The 20617-nt window shown below is 44.6% G+C and overlaps 2 protein-coding genes and 1 pseudogene across 2 annotated transcripts; 1 reads left to right on the plus strand and 2 right to left on the minus strand.

The window, feature by feature from the left end:
* Positions 1–4222: 4222 nt before the first annotated feature.
* LOC119284145 lies at positions 4223–5115 on the minus strand (annotated as a pseudogene).
* Positions 5116–5661: 546 nt separating this feature from the next.
* Positions 5662–9608, minus strand: LOC119288014 (pentatricopeptide repeat-containing protein At1g60770-like). The gene is made up of 2 exons (XM_037567630.1): positions 9349–9608; positions 5662–7343 (listed from the first exon to the last, which is right to left on the minus strand). Exons 1-2 carry the CDS (start codon positions 9574–9576, stop codon positions 5952–5954), a joined length of 1620 nt encoding a protein of 539 aa, XP_037423527.1. The 5' UTR covers positions 9577–9608; the 3' UTR covers positions 5662–5951.
* Positions 9609–9897: 289 nt separating this feature from the next.
* LOC119288015 lies at positions 9898–12773 on the plus strand. The gene is made up of 5 exons (XM_037567631.1): positions 9898–10192; positions 10982–11184; positions 11268–11366; positions 11670–11743; positions 12247–12773. Exons 1-5 carry the CDS (start codon positions 9898–9900, stop codon positions 12461–12463), a joined length of 888 nt encoding a protein of 295 aa, XP_037423528.1. The 3' UTR covers positions 12464–12773.
* The last annotated feature ends 7844 nt before the right edge of the window (positions 12774–20617 follow it).

Raw genomic sequence — 20617 nt, forward strand, 5'->3', positions numbered from 1 at the left:
TAGTTTATATTTACGTGCTCTTTATTATCTTGCAAACCTATCCAAAAACACCTACAAAGTACTTCTAGTTTCATACTTGTTCTAGGTAAAGCAAACACTAAGCGTGCGTAGAGTTGTATCAGTGGCAGATAGGACTTGAGAAAATATTTGTTCTACCTTTAGCTCCTTGTTGGGTTGGACACTCTTACTTATCGGAAGAGGCTACAATTATCCCCTACACTTGTGGGTTATCGGCGTTCTACGGTGTGGATCGACATGCAGTGCTACACGTCAGCGATCCGCGTGCTACGCTCTGATTTGCTGGATTCATAAACACATTTTTTGCGCTACGGTGCGTGGGCTTTCCGTTGGGCTCTGGTGAAAGAAGCCCACCCTTTGGACCTTTGGACCGAACCACGTCTCCTCTAGCCAGGCCCTAGCCAGCAGGCTACATTGCCATGCTCGACCGGAGCCTACTGCATGCATGCACGGGCGGCACACACACATAAAACGGGTCACCGTGACCCCTTGACCCCCGACCGATGGCACAGACGCGTGCACCTATGTGAAACGTCGCGGCAGGGATATTGATGCAGGGGCACCCCCATTGATGCATGTAGCCTTTGGTTTCCCATGTGTGTGTGCACAGTCCCGATGCCACCAAACGCCGCCCGGTCATTACTTCCACCCGGTGAAACCATTCAAAAAAATTCAAAAAACATGTCGCACTAGGGCTATTTAAGCCATACCTATCGTCTTCCTCTCCCTCCTCATCCATACCCCAACCCCATCCCCTCACATCTACCCCCATCTGCCCTCCTTCTTCCTTCTTCTCCACAAAGTAGAGGGTCCCGAAGCCACCATGCAGTACAACGGCCCGACCTACCGCTACCCCCCACCGTGCCGGAGAGGCTCTATCAAGCCGGCGTCTATGTAGAGAACACCCTTAGGGTGTGGGCGATCTCAAGGTGGAGGGGCGCAAGGGAGTTCACGCAGTTCTTCCTTTCGTCCGGCTACCGCCACCTCCCCCGTGGCTCTCCAACTATGTTCCATGTTGAGGAGGTCAATCACAATGGCGTTCTGGTTGGGCTCCTCGCTACATTCATCAACCCCTTCGACGCCTTCCACCTCCTCGGCCAAGTGTTTTGGTGTCGGTGTGAGTTTATTGCTTTCACCACCCACAACATCCTCACCGACTTCAACAACATCTTCCCCACCTACAATGACATGCACACCCTCCCGTACCCCGTCGACAACCAGGAGTGAAGGGCGCCCAGAGGAGCGAGGTGGCATTCGCCAAGAGGAGAAGGAGAAGAACCCTGTTTGGTGCCCCCAATCTATCTAGCTATCTATCTACCATTTTAGTATTTTAAGTTGTAAGAGTTTATGTTTGCGTGCTACTATTATTAAGTTGTAAGGCTGTGCTATCTATGTCGTGGAACTATCGGTTGTGCTACTATTTATATTGTTGTTGGGTTTCTTATTTTTATATTTTTGTTGGGTTTCTTATTTTTATATTTTTGTTTCGTGCTATTATTTGTGTGTTGCCTTGTGCTGCTACACCCCATTCACCACGCCACACAAACGGTCTTCACAATGTTGACGAAATCATGAGTCATGACCCACATACTCACAAAGTGTTCCTATCTAGCTAGTTGATGTTGGTTAATTGATATATGTGCTTGATGTTCTATCTAGTTGATCTATGTGTTATTAATACAAGGAAGATTCCACTATGGACATGCAACTATATGGGTACCCAATTGTTTTCGCGAAAAGAAAAAAAATCATATATTGGTGTGCTGCATGTGGGCATGCATGTATCTAGGCCCTGACTATTTAGGGCTACCCTAGCTAGCGAATATTGGTTTGAATTTTACCTCTGACCAATATTTTCAGAGCAAAACAGGAACATTTTGTTGGACCTATGTCAATCGAATTTTAACATGATCATTTCCAAAAATGATTTCTAAGGCTTTCACATATCCCCATTTAATTTGGGTTTCATGGAACCATAGACATGCATAAAAAGAATCAGAACAAATATGTAAAGAAAAAACAAAAAAGTACAATACATACGACCCAACATTTATTCGACAGGAAAATTTGGCTAAAGAAAAAACAAGTAAAGAAGTACATGTTTGTTAAAAGTTTATTTGCCGAAGCAACATTTTATTTTGATTTAGTCGAAGCATTTTTTTAACATGGGTGCCTCTATGCTATAAAACTGGGCTGGTGCCCCTACGCGGATGGGCTTTTCTCAATTTGGGCCTGGTTATTTTCTCACATCCCAACATCTATTCAGCAGCAAGATTTGTTGTTTCTGAATTTCGGGGTGTGCACTCTGTTAACTGAAGAATAAGAACAGAGCATGAACACTGAATATTTCTGCTTCGGTTCAGTTATAATAACTTGGCATGGCGCACATATCGCATCCCATGCCCTGATAGACCTAAATGCACCCTCTAATGACGGATGAATAGCAAGTAAAACATAAACAGAGCAATGACACAACAATAAAACCCCCCTGCCATGATATTTGCTTGTTTCTGCAAATTGATCATCTTCATTTGATTTTTCTTGATCTTCTTCAGTTCCTCGGTTAGTTGAGACTCCAAGTGCGGTTCAGCATGGGTAGCATTGTGCGCATAGCTCGCCATCGGCACGACTCTGCCCGCCCCTCGGTCCGAGCTCCCAAAATTCTCCATCTGCGGCACCCCGCCCAAATTGAGCTCCCAGGTTGCGGCCCCGCTCGAATCAACGTAGCCCTCGACCTGAATCCTCTCATCATAATCATCCATCCACTCGAAATGTGTGCATTTCTACAGGATCTAAAAACAACAACATGAACCCTAAATTCAAAATTTGAGGTGAAAAAACAAAATGTGGAGAAATCAGAGCAAACGGCAGTGTAAGAACGGGCTAAGAACTGAGATCTAACCTTGCCATCCCTTCCTGCCATTCATTTGTTCAAGCACTTCACAAATCCCGCCCAAGATTTCCATTCTCATCAGTCCTGTTGACCCACCGTTTCAGAGGCTCTGGGCGTGGGCGTGACGGGCACCTTGTGAGCGGCATTGGACCATACTGACGCCATTTTGAGTGCGTGGCGGAGGAGGTGGACATCTGGACTAGGTTGCTGGAGAAGAGGAAGAATGGGGAAAGGGGAAGCAATGGGCGGCGGCGGGCGGACGGGCACGGGTGAACAGGCGGGTCCCGATGGCGGGCGGACGGGCACGGGCGAAGAGGTGGGTCCCGCACTTAACGGACAAGTGGTGGGTCCCGCGCTTACGTGGATAAGTTGTGGGTCCAGCCCATAACAGCTAATGAGGGCATCAGTTCGGCTTAAGGGCCATGTCGTGTGTAGGCTATTTACTCGCTCAAAAGTGTCGCCCCAAAGCCATTCTGTCGAACAACGTCGCACTCCATCCAATTCCCACGAAAGATGTCGCATAGGAGCTATTCACCCAATGAAAAGTGGCTTGCTTTGGATTTTGTGGCTTATGAACCAATAGTCCAATACTCTATTTAGTTACAATTCTTTTTTATACGATTCTTAAATCCTTTGCTTGTGATTATCCCATATACACAAGCCTGGCCAACAGCCTTGGCAGTTTATATTTTCTTCTTTCATTTTCCTGACAAGAGTTTTCTATTCTACTCTTCTATTTCACACGTTGTGTTGTCAAGACAGAAATCAAGTTTCTTAAGTAGTTACTGATCAGAGATGCAATCATCACATGCAAAGTTCTCAATTGAAAAGCAAAATGCAATTTCCAGAAAGACAGACAAACGACAATAGAAGATCAAGACAAGCCATCCTTGATACAATCTACAAGTGTGCGTGGTAGTCACAGAATGGTACATATAGAAAGAAAATAACTGAACTAATTTGAGTCAGAACCGCAAAGGAACAACAAAGGAGCACACAGAACATCAATCACAGACCCATCAACTTGAAGAATAACATCAGCCAATTGATCATCAAATAATAATGCAGAAAAGAACCGAGGCGACAAATGTGTGCATTACAAAGGAAACTGGGTTCTTCTACTTTAACATCCGTGTCCGTGGATGTCTTCATCTTCCAGGATTTTTTTATGTCGCTAATTTACACTGATGACAACTACCCAGCTCTTCCGGAAAGCGGTTTGAAGATCATATACATCGCTAACCAAACTATCACTCAAGAATAAATATGATATTGAGTTCGTCAGGCTTTGCTTACAGAGCAAACAGAAAATTAGTTTGAGAGCTGGAACCTTTCTGTCGGTTTCCTCTTTCGACATCCCTGGACAAAGATTGTCATGATCAAAATAAGCTCAACTTTTACAGAATTTGGTGAGCTGAGTATTTTGGAGGAAGTGACTTACAAAAAGTGCATAGTAGAAGAGTGTGAGGATGGCAAGAGCAAAAAAGCCATACTGAAAAACATTGTACCTGCATATTCAGATGTTCAATAGCAGTATGTATACCTAACTCCGAGATTCTAGTGTCCACAACGATATAGATTCAGCTATTGAATCAACAACTGCAGGTTGATAGTTCTACTGACTTCATGCTAGTTCAAGAATTACTTGTAAAGATACTTAATTCCACGAAGAGACTGCAGCGTGTTGCCAAAGATCTCCTGAGCTGCAGTTGCTTGTGCCTAGTGCGCAAAAGCTGAATTCTTGTAAAGTTGCAGCCTTCAAACATTTCATCGGAACTTACAATAAGACATGGACTACTAAAAGAAGACCTTGGCAACATACCTGATGGAGCAGAGTAGGCTCAGTGCTACGTTAAACAGGAAAGGATTCATCAAGACCCATCTGAAACAAGTTAAATGGTTTTTAGTAATGCCAAAAAAGGACACTGCAAAGAAAAGAGTGTCATGGAACGAATCAAGTACTTCATTGGGTGAATGCTGATGGAAACTAATTTCAGGCAAAGCACCATTTGCCCAGAAATCACCGTGTCGAGGAGATAGAAGCAGAAGAACACAAAAGCAGCAGTCCAAAGCAGGGACTAAAGGCTAGATCATGGTTTTCACTCTGAAAGTCAAGTCCGAGCATGTGGGTCATTTCCTGTGGCTCCCAGTGCAACGAGAAAAAGTATGTTCTTATAAGCTATTTTCACTTGTAATCTCTCCATGACAAGGTATACAGCTTCTATTTATCTTTGCATTAAACACCAAATGATGGTTGAAATAATCACTCAACAGTTAACAAAATGAAATTATTTTTTGATGTTGGTAGTGTTGCTATTTATTCAGAATGTTCGGGCAGTTGCGAAGCTGCAATGTTCCCAATACAATCCAGAAGGATATGGAACCATTCCTGCAACCTTCCTTAACTAAAATATGTGCTACGCCATTAACCAAACGCCGCAACCACTGAACCCTAAATTCCTGACAAGTTTTAAGCATCTCCTTCACCCCTTCAATGAGCAGCCATATCGCAGATAATCGCTAAATAGTTAGCAAAGGACCCGACGGGCGAGAAATAATGATTTCCACAAGGTGCACAATGATTTCCAGGAAGTGTCAATTTTTCTTTCAAAGTTGCGACAGATCTTCACAATTTTTTATAATTCAGACGCATTCAGAGTCCCGCAGATGCACTTTCGAGTACCCAGTCACAATGTCACATAATCATGTATAAATCAGAGTAGCAAATTATTCTTTCATCACAGCTCATCTCACATATTTAAGGACATTGCACAGTACATAAATTCAATATTTGTTTCAAACAATTGAAGCACTTGTAGTTCATTCGGTTCACCGAAGACAAGGCCACAGTACCACAGAAAAGCAGAGCATTTCAACAGCAAAAGGACTCCGATGGTGCGCAGAGACCTTGGCCAACCGAAATAAATGTCTGGCTAACATTTGGTGTTACAGGTTTTGCAGAAGAAAACAGCAACAAAAATTGAGAGCATCCTGCTGTCTGTTATTGAGATGGAACAAAGTGGGATTCTAATAAACATAATCAATCAACACAGATGGAATCGACCAGCTTGTCGGTTTCCTCGCTGAGTTCCACGTTTTCAATCTTCAGACGGTGCCGCATCCCAGGGAACTTCTTCCCAGCCGCCGCGTACGTCCGTACCAGCGGCTCAAACACCACCGTCCCCAGATCTTTCTGCACCTTCTTTAGCACCTCGACGAAACTCTCAGCGCCGTCCACGTCTTTCTTCTTCTCAAAGTAGCCCATCAAGGTCTCGGTCACGTCATGTGGCGGCACCCAGATCCTGCCGCTGCTGTGCCCCTTCTTGATTGCACGGTCGGCGCACCAATGGGCATTCTTCAGATCCCCTACCTTGAGATAGTGCTCCATGAAAATCTCCCACGTCTTCGCGTTAAGCCTTCCTCCACGCATCTTGGCACGCTTCTTGAGAGCAATGGCCTTGTCAAGCATACCCTCTGTGACGTATGCTTTCATCAGAGCATTTGCAACCCGGATGTCGTATTTAGGACGTTTCAGGTCAAGCTCCTCTGTTTCCTTATCCTCTGCTTCCTTAACATCAGAATCATTATTAGATGCCTCGGTTGAAGCTTCTTCTTCCAACTTAGAAGTTTCAGTTGTCACAGCATCAGTTGCTTTAGTCTTAGGTGGACGGATGAACCGGGCTTCCCACTCTTTGAAACAGGCCTCAGCAGCAGGCAGATCCTTCAAGTTCGCAAGAACCTGAATCATGTTAAGATAGCTCATGTTTGCCTTCCTAGGATTATTCCGCTTCAGTGACCGCCAAACACGATGAACTTCCACTAAATTTTGTGTTCGCCCATATAGTGTAATGAGGAACTGGTAGGCTTCAAGATCATTGCTAGTGTTGCGCTTCTCTAGCTCCTTAAGAGCGGTTTCTGCCTTCTCAGACAGTCCAGCATCAACGTATATGGAAGCCAGGTTACTGTATGTTGTCCAATCAGGAGCAACACGGCCATCCCTTGTCATCTCTTCGATCACCCTCTCGACCCCTGATATGTCCTGACGAGCTGCAAGTGACCTCATCCAGACATTATAAGTATAGACATCTGGTAGAACATCATCAGCCTTCATGTCCTGGATGATGCTGGGCACCATTTCAGGTTTGTTGACCTTAGTGTATAGTGTCATTAAGCTGTTGTAGGACATGGCAGTGAAAGCAAAGTTGAGCTCCTTCATTTTCTCCATAAGGGACTCAGCCTTCTCAGTCATTAACTCCTTGCAGTAACAGTTGAGAAGAGCGCCATATGTGAGATGTGTTTTAGAAGTTTCTGGGAGGTCCATGAAGTACTTCTCGGCAGCAGCGATGCCTCTGGATTTGGCAACAAGATCCAAGCGGATTGCTTGATCACCGACTGTAGGATTCATGCCTCTTCTAGTCATAACTTCAGTAAGCTGCAGAAATAAACAATAGAAGGGGTAAAGGACCACCACAAGCAGATACGCAACATTCAAAATCATATAATAATCACCAAGTGGGCTAAGTGAGCGTCAATTAATACAGATCGGAGGAAGTATATGCATTTTCTGTGCTGATTCACTTGGCACACCATCATAATAAACCAGGGCATAAATCTCAAAAAGAGAAAACTATTTTAAGCAAAGTTATTCACAAGAACTTGAGCAGTGAAAAGAAATATAGGTGACTTTACTAGTGCTGCTCCAGGTAAACTAAGAATGAAAACACAATGAACGCACATCAGTGTAAACTCTTTAATGTTCACATAGTAGTAACATGAATAAGAGGGACAATTGCAAACCAGTTCTATAAGTTCTGTTATGTTATGTAGCAGTGTAGATTGAGTGGACAATTACAGCTCCAGATAAACTGGTACTCCCTCCGTTCCTAAATATAAGTCTTTCTAGAGATCCTAATAGGGAATACATACGGATGTATGTAGACATAGTTTAGAGTGTAGAATCACTCATTTTGCTCCGTATGTAGTCCCTATTGAAATATCTAGAAAGGCTTATATTTAGGAACGGAGGGAGTACAATTTAACAAGACAGAGAATTTCACAGTACATAATGTCACATATATGGTTTAACCTAAAAGAAAAAAAGCAGGCCAAAGAATAGAGAAGTCGTTTAAAACAATGCAGCGGAAACATTATCTACACTGTCTCGTACCAAAATTCAAACAAATGTAGTATTGCTAGAAAAGTCAGATGCCCAGTTAGACAGTTATCTAACTGAGAGGGTCCACTCTAGGTGCAAATAATGCAAGGAAAGATCATAGAAAGGTGCACACTGAGTATGGAAAAGCACATTTAAAAGCATTAGATCCAGAGAAGAGATTATTTACAAAGCAAACATGGCGACAAACATCCGAAAAAATTGGTCAAAGTGTGCTCAGTGCCAATAAGTATGGAAACATTTAAAAACATAACAACTAACCTGTGAAAAGATACTAAGCAAACTCCGACAAAGATTGCTAAGATACTAAATATGAATACAAGCATAGCAACTTGCAATGATGCCAAGACATGGGCAGTAGATCACCTTGATTATTGACAACAACAGTCAACAGGTAACAGAGCATATGAGGCCATGCTTATTCAGAATGAGGCATCCAATAGAAAAAAAAAAAGGAATGTGACAGTGCCAAGACAAAACCATAAGACTAAGAACCAAACTGTGTAAGAGAAACAGGCAGAGAGAAGCTAAAGGTAATTCATAAAACCGCAGATGAAGCGTTATCAATGCAGTGTAGCATACAGATGAACAGGTCAGCTGTAACACAGAAATGACAGGCTTTCAGCAGAAATGGAGTAAATCTATGGACAATTAACTATCTGAACCAACCAAAGTGCGATCCAACAGTTGCTGTATCCCAGCAGCCTACACTGCATTCACCTAACCAGAACAGGGCATGACTTGAAAAAGAAAACTCATATGTATCCCACACCACTCAGCACTGCATTCCACAACTGAACCACTACTAACAAACCTGTCCTGTTAGCATGAACAACACTGGACAGAGGGAGAACATAAATGGAGGACACCTAGAGGGGCAGTTCCATTTCAATGTTTCAACACTTACCCTTGTTTCACACAGCAATTCGACGGCATCGTTACACTAGCACATGACTAAAAAAAAACCCACAACGACCTCCATATCTAGAGAGCAAGCATACAACACGGATAATTATCAAATTAAGCATTCCAGAGGGCCAAACAAGCCGATGATTTTGCGGCCTACGAAGCAAATTTGCAATACAAATCTCGATCTTTGCATGACAAGTAACCCATGGCACACTGCCACACCAGTAAGCAGCACCTCACATGGTGTATTCCCCGCCGTCAGATCTAGTCTGCCGCAACAGCGGAGGGCATCACGGTACAGAGCAGGAACCGAGGCTAGCGACGAGATCGGGAGGGGGGGAGGAGGGGGCCGGACCTTGAGGGCGGGGCGGTAGAGCTCCTGCCGGCGGAGGCGGCGGACGCAGACGGCGACCTCCCACTTGAAGGCGCGCTTGCGGCTGCCGAGGAAGCCGTCCACCTCCTCGCGCACCGCCTGCGGCGTCGACCCCCGCCGGAACAGCCGCCGGTAGAGCGCCTCCTCCACGTACTTCTTCGGCGACCGCCGCGCCAGGTCCTTCGCCCTCGTCGCCGTCGCCGTCGCCATCGCCGCCGCCTCTCCTCGCCGCTCGCCGGGGGTTTCTGAGGGTTTTGGCGGCGCCAGGCGGCCCTCCCCTCCCTCCACTAGCCACCACCATCCGGGCTCGTTGGGCCTGGGCTTCCCTAGCCCGTCACAGCTCCGGGCCCGTTGGGCCTAGCTTCGGGCTCGTTGGGCCGGGAGTGGGCTTCGAGTGGTACAAGAAGAAGGCGTTGGGTTCTCTCGGCGGTGACCCAGGGGCAAAAGGGGAATTTTGGGAGAAAGAAAGGAGCAGCGGGGGGAGAGGAGAGGGAGCGGAGAGGTCGCCGGCGACCGGGGGCGGGGGCGGGGATGAGCCGGAAGGAGGCGGAGGCGGTGGGAGGGGAGGGGTCGTCGTTGCGGGCGGAGGGGGGCGGGGAGCTGGCGGAGGCGCTGGCGGAGGCGCTGGCGCGGCGGCGGCTGTACCAGGAGGTGACGCTGGCGCTGCGGGCCGGGCTGCGCGACGCCGGGGCCGACTTCTCCTTCCTCCGCGCGCGGGGGCTCCGCGGCCTGCTCGGCTTCCTCCGCGCCACCGCCGCCGCGCCCGACGACTCGCAGCAGCAGCTGCTCCTCTTCCGCCACTCCCAGTCCATCCCCGATCTCCAAGGTGATTTCTTTTAGCCACGGTCGATCTCCCCGCCCATTTCGGTGATGCGATCCACCCAACGCTATATAGAGAAGAACACACTGGATACTGGGGCCTGGTGATGGAATCAACGCAACGCAACGCGATGATCAGTGGGTGTTTGGATGGGATCAATGGGGGAAATGCTAACTATCTTATGCCTGTCTCTAGTAGCAATGGCTAAAATTCAGTAACCAGTAGGAGCATTGGGGAACATCTGTTGGAAAGTACACGCGGTTATTTTGTCGGCGCGCTGTTTTGTGGGAGCAGTTTCTTCGAATATGCTGTTCAGTATTAGGTGATAAATGTCCCGACGAGCTCCATCATCTGTCATTCGTGCTATTCAGCCTCATCGGCGCGTGCTATATTAGGCTTTGCTTGTTATAAATGGAAAATTAATCTTGGTGATACGGATGCATGACTGCAAGTGAGGTTTTATACCCCACAACCCTCATAGTGTTGCAGCTCTCAGCCTCAGCTTGGAATACCATAAATGAACCGCGAATTTTGATACAACCAGGACTGGACTCCCTTGTCTGTAAATCAATTAGTCCGGTGTTGGATTTCTTGGAGTCGAATGATCATTAGGGTCTAATATAGCTCGCCGTGAGATTCCAAAGAAAACTACCAAGTCTTTTTTGTCCCTTACTTGGTTCTTTTAGCGTGTACAGTGTCATCACTCAGTATTATTAAGATACACATTTATTTGGCTGAAATGTATGTGTGCACCTGAGTAAGGAGCGATGTTGACATGTTTATGTTCTGTCACAGTTATTCCAGTTCTCTTTCAGAATTCATTGCATCAACCAAAGGATACCGTTGCGACACTGGATCATATATTTGGAGTCGAACCAACGAAGATTACGAGCCCCTCAACAGATTCCGAAATTGCTCTAGCTCTTCGAGTTTTGGAAGGTTGCTGCCTTTTGTATAGCAGATGCACTGCTCTGGCCCACAAGTACAAGGCTGTGCAGGTATCCGCCGCTCATTTGTTTTTTTTAGCACTATTTGTTCTTGGGTCTTCTTAATGCAGTTAATGACACTTCAGTTGGTGTAGGTACTGCTGAATATATTAGCCAGCCGAGGTCCAACTGAGCAAGGGGTGTGCTTAGATGCTCTCATATCGTTGATGTTGGATTCACCTTCGAATCAGATTGTACGCTTTACCTCCTTCCTGAATCTCTTACGGTTGTCTTAAATTTTGTGTAGAAGAAAGAAGTTCCAAATATAAGCTAGCAGATAGCTCTGGCATGGTTGAAATGCCTAAATCTTTGATGGTTTGTCTTTCAAGATATGTTTTGTTATTCCTGAGTATTAAATTTCATCCCAGAACATGATTAATAGTTGGTGTGAGAAGTCGCCGGTTAAATAAATTATTGGGCTTGGTTGATTCTGGTCACTGCGGTTATTTTTGTTTTTTTAGCTGGTCTGTACCTTATATAGCTGCTTCCTTCTACAGGACTTTGAGGAATACAGTGGACTTCAAAAGGTTGCTGAGCTTTTGAAGGATGTTCAAGTGGAAGAACACATAAGGCAAGTATAAATCCTGAAGTGTTCTTATTTCAACTCTGAATGCTTGCCCAACAATTTGAACCGAAGTTATTGTCCCAGTCCCATGTAAACTGTAGCTACAAGATATGTCATTCATCTGATTGATCTGCCTACATCTCATCCGTAAATTGAAGAATTATGAACAAGCAAGATGTCTAGGTGTCCAAGTCTGGCTTAGTTACCGAAATGTCCACTACAAAGCTATCGTTGAAAAGTATCCGTTGCTGACCTCTACGTGTTCACTATTGTTATATTTTTGGGTGGCTAAGCGTGTACACAGTGAAAGCTTGAGTTGATCCAGTTCATTATTGTTATATTTTTGTGCAGCTTAATATTATGCTTTCCTAGTTTTGAATTTCCAATACAAAGCTCTGTCCACTCCAGCTCCTCCCTACTAGAAATGGTATCAACTGCATATTTGTTTCTCCAATTTGTTTAGTTGTTGCCCGATTGGCTAATTTTTTTCATTTGGCACTTCAATGCAGGTTGAAATGCGGGGAATTCCTACTGTTGCTCATCGGCCATGTTTATGTGAAGGAAAACACTCCCATACATGAACAGATGAGAAACCTACTCGGGGAGCAGTGCGCGTCGCTCATATGGGCAGCGAGCCGGTTTGGATCCACCCTCGACGCGGATCAGAGGCAGATGGCCCTGCAAATACAAGCGAGGAGAGTCGTTGAATCCTTGGAGCCCTACTAGGACAACCACACCAATGTGTTCCTGGCAATGGCTGCCTTGTCGCCGGTCTCAGTTGCATGCTTCATTATTTCCCAGTGAAAAGGGTGTATGTAGCCTTGCATCCTCCATTTTGCCGCTCATCGCAAAGCCTTTTGTCTTTCTTTTTCTGTGCAGAGCGATTCTTGAGTTTGCTGTTTGTGTAAGTTTGTCCGAGAATAAATTGTTTCATCTTTGTTTGTGAAGATGGTCCTATTTAGTTTTATCTGAAGACCATGTAATATATAGAGGAAATGAATTTGGGTTGAAACGGTTGAAACTGCCTTTCTGGTTCCATTTGAAGACCATGGGATGAAGGGAAAGATCTGATACATGAAGCTTCCATATTTCGCAAAAAAGGTCGCTGTGCCATTATCAATTTGGCCAGCATCGTCTACAGCCAAGAATAAAAACATCGTATGTTGCCTTAGCCTGATTGGTTCGACGGAATATAAAATGAGGATTTTTATGATCCTTAGAACTAGGCCTATTTTATTCTGGCATTATGAGGTTTTTTATAATTCTTAGAATGATGCATGCGTGGGTTGTTTGAATATAATGACTGCAATCCATAAAAAAATTCTAAATCAGATTGGATCCAAGATGACAACATGTCATTGTAATCCTATGGTTTTTTTTGTTCTAGTGAAATGGATCAAAGAAGCGCTAGTTTGCATCACTTCCGTGGATCTGTAACTCCTCCGAAATGCAGAGCACCAATGTGTCGTTTCTTTCCTTCAACATTTTTGAGTAACTAGAATTAGTTATAACTAGAATGTGGGGGGCGGTGGTCGGCTAGGGATTGTGTGGCGGAGAGGGGGGAAGTGGACTGGGTATAAAGGGGGTGGGGGCATGCTGTCAGGCCGACGTGATGGACAGTCTTGGCAGACCCATTTCGCCCCTGTATGTGGATTAGATTTGGGGGAGACCGGAAAATCCGAACATATGCGCTAGGTTTCGAGGAGCCCGCTGGATGGTTGTTTTTGTGTCCGAACATGTCCAGACTGTCCAAGTGGACACACGGGGGCAAAATGGCTATGCCCTTGGAGATGTCATTAACACGGCAACCTCTATGCATGTTCATGTCAATATCACTCAAAAACACGTCAATTTTTCTCCCCTCACAACGTGCACTTTTTGAGTTTTGCTTCGCAAAGGGAAGGCCGGAAGGGTAGGGAGGGGAGGGTGGTAATCTTCACCACATCTTCATGACAACTTCAAATGAGGATTCGTGGCAACTTCTTGTAAATTCGCGTGGTTTTTTCTCTTTATATCGTGATGAATTACACAAGGTATGGAAAATTTTCATGTTCTCCCTTGGCAATTCCTAGCTGACCACATTGTTTACATTACAATTAGTTGGATAGGGGCGGGGTAGGACAGACATAACCTAGGCCTAACCCGTGATGTTGGTGGAGACTGCGGAGGGGTGGAGGCCGACTTCCTGATCTGACCAGGGGGGCGCAATTTTTTGGCTTGTGGAGGAAGAACGTGTGGGAGGAGGTTTGGTAGTTACGGTTTTGGCACTTGCGTTCGCGGCTGAAAGAAACGTGATGCGTCACAACTCACGGTTGTGTGATGTCGCGCACTAATGATCGTCGCATAGAAGGGGCCTTCAACATGGATAATTTCGGTGGCTCACTTACACCGTAGCAAGTGTAGTCTCATTGCGCCATGGCCATACAGGGCCCGCAACCATGTTGTATTCGCATCCAAAATATACAGAGAAATGGCTACTAGGCACATCATACATTTATCTCATGTACTTGTCCAATGAGGAATTCCTTAAAAAAATCTTAGCCTTAAGATTCTTTGTCAATAATCGAGAAAATGTCTCTTCCATTTGCTATACATGCTTTCTAGAAACTGTCTGCTTGAGATGGTGTTAACGAACAAATTCTCGTTATTGAGGATATCGAGTTGAATACATTGATTAGAACTCGTCGTCGGATCAAGCTCAGCACCTAGTTCAGTACATCGTCCCAGGTGCAGGGCCGGCCCTGGGCCAGGGCAGCAGGGGCGACGGCCCGGGGCCGGCCAAACTAGGGGCACCGACCCAGCACATTAAAAAGGATACGGCCATACAACGTAGGCCCAATATTGATGCGAAACAAAAAGGCCAACGAGGCTCGTATATGATATGTCTAGGAGAAGCCCAAAAGCCTAATACGCAACTCACGTGATTGCGCGGCGCCGGATCCTAAGAAAAAACGTTATTGCACGGCGCCGTGGCGGTTTGCTTGATCGCGTCTCCAATTTCTCCGATCCATTCCAGAGACCTATATACGCATGTGATATCAAGGCCGCAAGGCCCCATGGTGATTACTTTGTCTTCGCTTTTGCTTGAGAATGGAGCAGATCAGCACCGAGTTACTCCATCGCACTGGCTGCCGGCTTCTAGCACAGTAGGGCAAGGAACGGCAGAACAACCGAGGTATTTTTTGTGTGAATTGTTTTAATCCTCAATGTCAAGCTGGAGACTTTTGCTGCCTATTTAATCCAGTCTCCAGCATTCAGGTGTCGCCCTCGCTCCTTTTTTTTGGCAAACATGTTGCGTGAAAAACACTTGTCTAGCTGTGAGAAAAAAGACACTAAAGGAGCAGATAAATTAACTATCATTCATCTTGACACCAGCATTGATGATTTTTGAATACAAAAATGCACGAAGTCGTTGCTCATGATTATTAAAGGCATTTGTTTTTTGTTGTGCTATGTAACTTGTTGATATTTGATCTAGAATATAAAAGTATAACATTGTTACCAAATATTATCCACCTGAATTTTTTTATCATTATTTATTATGGCTTTACAATATTTTTCCATATCAATATATTGAATCTAAAAACAAAACACTCCGACCACTGGGCCCATATATCGAGTTTGCTTTAGGGCCTCTGAAACTTCTGGGCTGGCCCTGTCTAGGTGTCATAACCACGAGCAAACCTTGCCACCTAGAAAAGTTTGTCATTCAATGTCATAATATTCGGACTTTTTTCCAATTCATATTTAAATACAGCTTCTTCGTCAGTATTTTGTCGACACGGGGGACGAGTATTCTATAATTGTTTCTTAAAACTCGAAGTCGGATATCGTTTCTTGTAATAACTCAGTTGGTTATAACGTGTGGCTATTGCCTATAAGGTTTGAGATATCCTTCTACTATTTTATTAATTTGATGTTTATTATTATTTAATTATAAATAAATCCAAATATTTTATCTAAATAGTTGAGGTGCCCAAATTTTTGAAATAGTCTCGTATACATATTTCAGATATAATATTTTATGTTATGTTTAATCAAAGTTTCTCCAAAACGGGTAATTGCCATAGTCTGTGATTTCATCTTAGAGATAAAAAATATTTTTCATGACATTTTTCACTTAACTTACTACAATGATTTGGCATGGAAAGGTGTGGGATTCTTACATATTACCCTTTTTATATATTGTTACATACTGCCTTAAGTAGATTACTTTTCTTTGTTATTTATTTTATCAACAACTATTCAGCTACCAGATTCTCATAGCATCAACCATCTTTATTTATATTTGTTCACCCCTGGATATGTGTGGTGAGCATTGTTTTCCGAGATATGCTTATGAGTTTTATCGTGTATTGTTCACCGGCCCACTGGTCGCTTCATAGGGCAACACACGACACCTACACACTCTATGAAGAAACTTCTAGTGCATGACATTGCAATCCGGCCCCACGGGTGTTGGTGTGTGCTTGTTGATGGGTCACAAATCTCGAGTTGGTTGTTTGTATAAAGTTTGTGCAGAAGTTTTGTTTTGATCTAGTATGAGCATTCATGAGAGCATTTCTACCCATTTCACTAAAACTAAGGATAACATTTTGAATGGACGGGGAGTTTTCAAATATACCCCACTCGAATCCAAGAACTGACATTGTACATAATGTGCATGTTGTTGGCATAGCATATTCTTTACACGATACGGACCTGAGGCCTTGGTTTTGTACCATTCTTACCAACTCAATCATAGGAGTTAGATAGCTAGGGACTTTGTATGTTGCGTTCACATGTACCGAACAAGTGACATGTACTAGTTTCCCTAGCAGAAGAAGTTGGGGGACTTTATATCGTCGATTTCCTTTGTGCATGGTATGCCAGGTGACATGATCTTATGTCAGTCCTTATCGACGACCATTTTGTAGCGGCATTATCTGAACATTGTTACTCTCCTGTCATTATGTGTGGAGAAGTAGTGAAGATTGTTTTCTGGGTACATATCATTTATTAGTTGCCGCCACTATCTGGGTGGTGGATGTTGGGCCTATGATAGGACATTGATATAAGTTGCTACAATTATTGAAAAAATTCTGCTTTCATATTAAAATAACTGGATACTCCAGCAGGCAAGCCGAATACGACACGAGAATCAATCCGATTTGATACTCTACTAGAAGTAAAAAAGCACACTTTACTGCACTGAGAAATCATCATCATGATCCACATTAGCATGCTTTCAACACAAAATGGGCTGAAATATGGAAGAGTATCATCATTTAGGACGTAACATGAAGTGTAGAGAAGAAGGCAAGTCAACTGGAGGCGTAACGGGCTATCCAGAGCATAAGACGGCGCATACCCCGCACCTTCAGCACCAGGATGTATATCTAATCAACTTCTATAAAAGGGGTCACGCCAGAATCCCAACATGAGAGCCACCACTCGCGAAACAGAAAATCAAAAGGCATCTTCCAACCCTAGCCGCCGCAATTTTCCATTTCATCTCAATAGCCGCCGTCAGCTTCATCACCGCAACCATGCTCTTCTAGTCATACATGTAATCAGTGTATCACATCTGGTAACTATTATAGGACATATTATCAATCAAGCATTCATCTTTATGTCATTTTCAATGAGTTCATCTTGCGACCAAATCGCCATGTGTGAGTAATTCAATAAGGCAATGGGTTGAGGCAAGGACTTGCAACCCTATGTATTTATGCACAGGATAGTTGGAATGACTTTCTAGATTTGACGTTATTTGTATGTGTCTAATTGCAATGGAGTTGTCTTTCATCTTCTTCTTATTGTAAGGCCCTACATGTACCTAGGATCCTATAGATCGATCAAGGACAAGGTAAGAAGTGAGGATGCGTGGAACACTATTTTGAACAGCAGTGAGAGAAGTGGTTAGTACGGTAGCAGAAAACAATTCCTTGGGGGTAAATAAGATGTTGTCATTAAACACCCAATTCTCTTGTCTGAAGTAATTCTTAATAACCGAGGTACCCCATGCGGCGGTAAGGGTCACAACTGACTCTTGATGCAGGTTGCGAACTAGCCGAGCTATGTTTATTATCAACATGAGATTCCAAGCCCAAATACAAGGTTGTGAGAGTAAGACCTCATACCCATGCCTATTTCAATATTAGTGTTTATTTCCAAAGAGGTTGTTAAAAGTCCGGTTAAAATATTGGAATTTAATTCGATAACATCAACTTGTTCGTCTCTCTGCCGTAGTGCACATCCTCTCGTGGGTTCGATAACCTAAGTTAACTCCTTGGGGAAAAGTACAGGAATCTTTTGCTATCCAAACCAGATCTCAAAGGGCATCATGCTATTGGGCTCACGGGCACACGACCTGCAAGATGCGGAGTAGGCTACATGGAGGCAAATCGAGCCATTGTCTCTCTCTGCCTGATCAAACTCAACCTGATCAAAAAGAGGAGAAGATGAGATGGTTTCTATCACCGATATATTCAGTAGAGGAGGCATGGGGCAAAGGTGCACGGTGAGGTAGGGTATAATGCACTGGAGGGGAGGAGGCAGAGTAGAGGGAGGTGAAGACTTGGGAAGGAGAGGAGGGCGGTGGCATCTTGCGGTTAGTGACTAGCAGGTGTGGCACTTTGACCCCTAAGATGTTGGCAGGGCGGCACTAACCGCAAGACGTGGATGTTTGCAAACCCCACTCCCCATTGTATTTATCTCTCAGTTGAGGTATGACTCCTCTTTCATCACACCACTGCTTTGAGAACCGGAGATGAACGAAGGGCGGCAGTTGATGGTTGCTCCACTAAGACACATTGGCCATTGTTTAGAGAGTAACCGACAAGAGTCTATGTGAAGATGCTCCTGGTGCAGCGAGTTAGCATTCCTCATTCTCGGTACAGGACGAGAACCCTAGTCCCCTCCTCGGCTAGCGTTTGTGGTTTGGACGCTTCGATTATGTGTTGGTTGCTTCATGTGGACGATTCGAACTTGGACTAGAACCCTAATATGTACTCCCTCCATCCCATAGTGTAAAAAATGCTATTATATTATGGGACGGAGGGAGTATTATTTTTTGGATGAAGCCCACATTTATCATGGGAATAGTAAGTTAGGTTTGATTTGCAGCACGTATCATCTACTTGTTTTCTTAAGTTATGGTTTGTGGTTTATTTTGTGATATGTTTATATCATTTTCTGATAAGATCGCACAAGGAGTTGATCCCCATAGAAATTTTTTATGAGGATTTGCCTAAAAAGGCATAAACTGATGAAAAAATGACCAGTTTTATGGATGTGAGCTTGACACATGACCGACTCTTTGGATCGAGGGCTTCAAACAATCCATGATTCTAACCAATCATAACGGTATTCATAGAAGACACATTCTCGTTTCACAGTGTTGGTTTTGAAACAAGGTAAACGACCCTTCTGAATTGGCAGCATGTGCACCTCCCCGACGGCAAAAAAAAAAATCCTGGGGTATCCACGGAGGATGAGGAGCTAGTATCGCAGCATGTGAAGGCGATGAGGGCGAGCCTTTCTTTTTAGCTCGCTTCCTTACTAACGAGCTTTTGCTCACACGCATAGTGACGGCGGCACGCGGGAGGGAGGGGAGATCAGGAAAGGAGCCCGTTTTGAAGAAAAGCAAATCAAACGCTTCGAGCGCAAATATGTCCCGCCACGAGCCCCAGCTGATGCGGCGGTCGGTATAGGACGTGCCCCAGCCTACAAGCCCCAGAACACACTAGATACTGGGTTTTTTCTGGATGCCTGATGATGGAATCAAAACCATCAGCATTGATTGTTTGGATGGGATCAATGGGGGAATGCTAACTATGTTATGGTTGTCTAGTAGCAATGGCTAAAATTCAGTGACCAGTAGGAGCATTGGGGAACCTCTGTTGGAAATTACACACAGTGGGCTTTGAGTTATTTTGTCAGCATGCTGTTTTGTGGGAGCAGTTTGTGGGAATTTTCTGTTCAGTATGAATGTCCCAACCAGCTCCATGATCTGTTATTCAGCCTGATCGGCGCGTGCTATATTAGGCTTAGCTTGTTATAAATGGAAAAATAATCTCGCTGATATGGATGCATGACTGCAAGTGGGGTTTTATACACCACAACCCTCATAGTGTTAAGCCTCAGCCTGGAATACCATAAATGTACCGCGAATAGTGGTACAAACTGGACTGGACTCCCTTGTCTGTAAATCAATTAGTCCGGTGTTGGATTTCTTGGAGTTGAATGATCATTGGGGTCTAATATAGCCTGCCATGAGATTCCAAAGAAAACTACCAAGTCTTTTTTTTTTCTTACTTAGTTCTTTTGGTGTGTACAGTGTCATCACTCAGTGCTATTAACATACACATTTATTATTAGACTGAAATGTATGTGTGTTGGGGATGGTTGCAGAAAATAAAAAAGATTCTACGCATCACCAAGATCAATCTATGGAGTCATCTAGCAACGAGAGAGATAGGAGTGCATCTACATACCCTTGTAGATCGCGAGCGGAAGCATTCAAGAGAACGGGGTTGATGGAGTCGTACTCGTCATGATTCAGATCACCGAAGATCCTAGTGCCGAACAGACGGCACATCTGCGTTCAACACACGTACGGAGCTGAGACGTCTCCCGCGCCTTGATCCAGCAAGGAGAAGGGAGAGGTTGACGAAGAGAGCTCCAGCAGCAGCACGACGGCGTGGTGGTGGTGGAGAGGGAGTACTCCGGCAGAGCTTCGCCAAGCTCTTAACAGAGGAGGAGAGGTGTTGGGGAGGGGAGGGGCTGCGCCTTGGATGTGGTGTGCAGCCCTCCCTTCGCCCCTCTATTTATAGGGGAATGGGGAAGGGTGATGGCCCCCTCTAGATGAGATCTAGAGGGGGGGCGGCGGCCAAGGGG

The sequence above is a fragment of the Triticum dicoccoides genome, chromosome 4A (genome assembly GCF_002162155.2).
Source record: "Triticum dicoccoides isolate Atlit2015 ecotype Zavitan chromosome 4A, WEW_v2.0, whole genome shotgun sequence".
Classification (NCBI taxonomy): Eukaryota; Viridiplantae; Streptophyta; class Magnoliopsida; order Poales; family Poaceae; genus Triticum; species Triticum dicoccoides.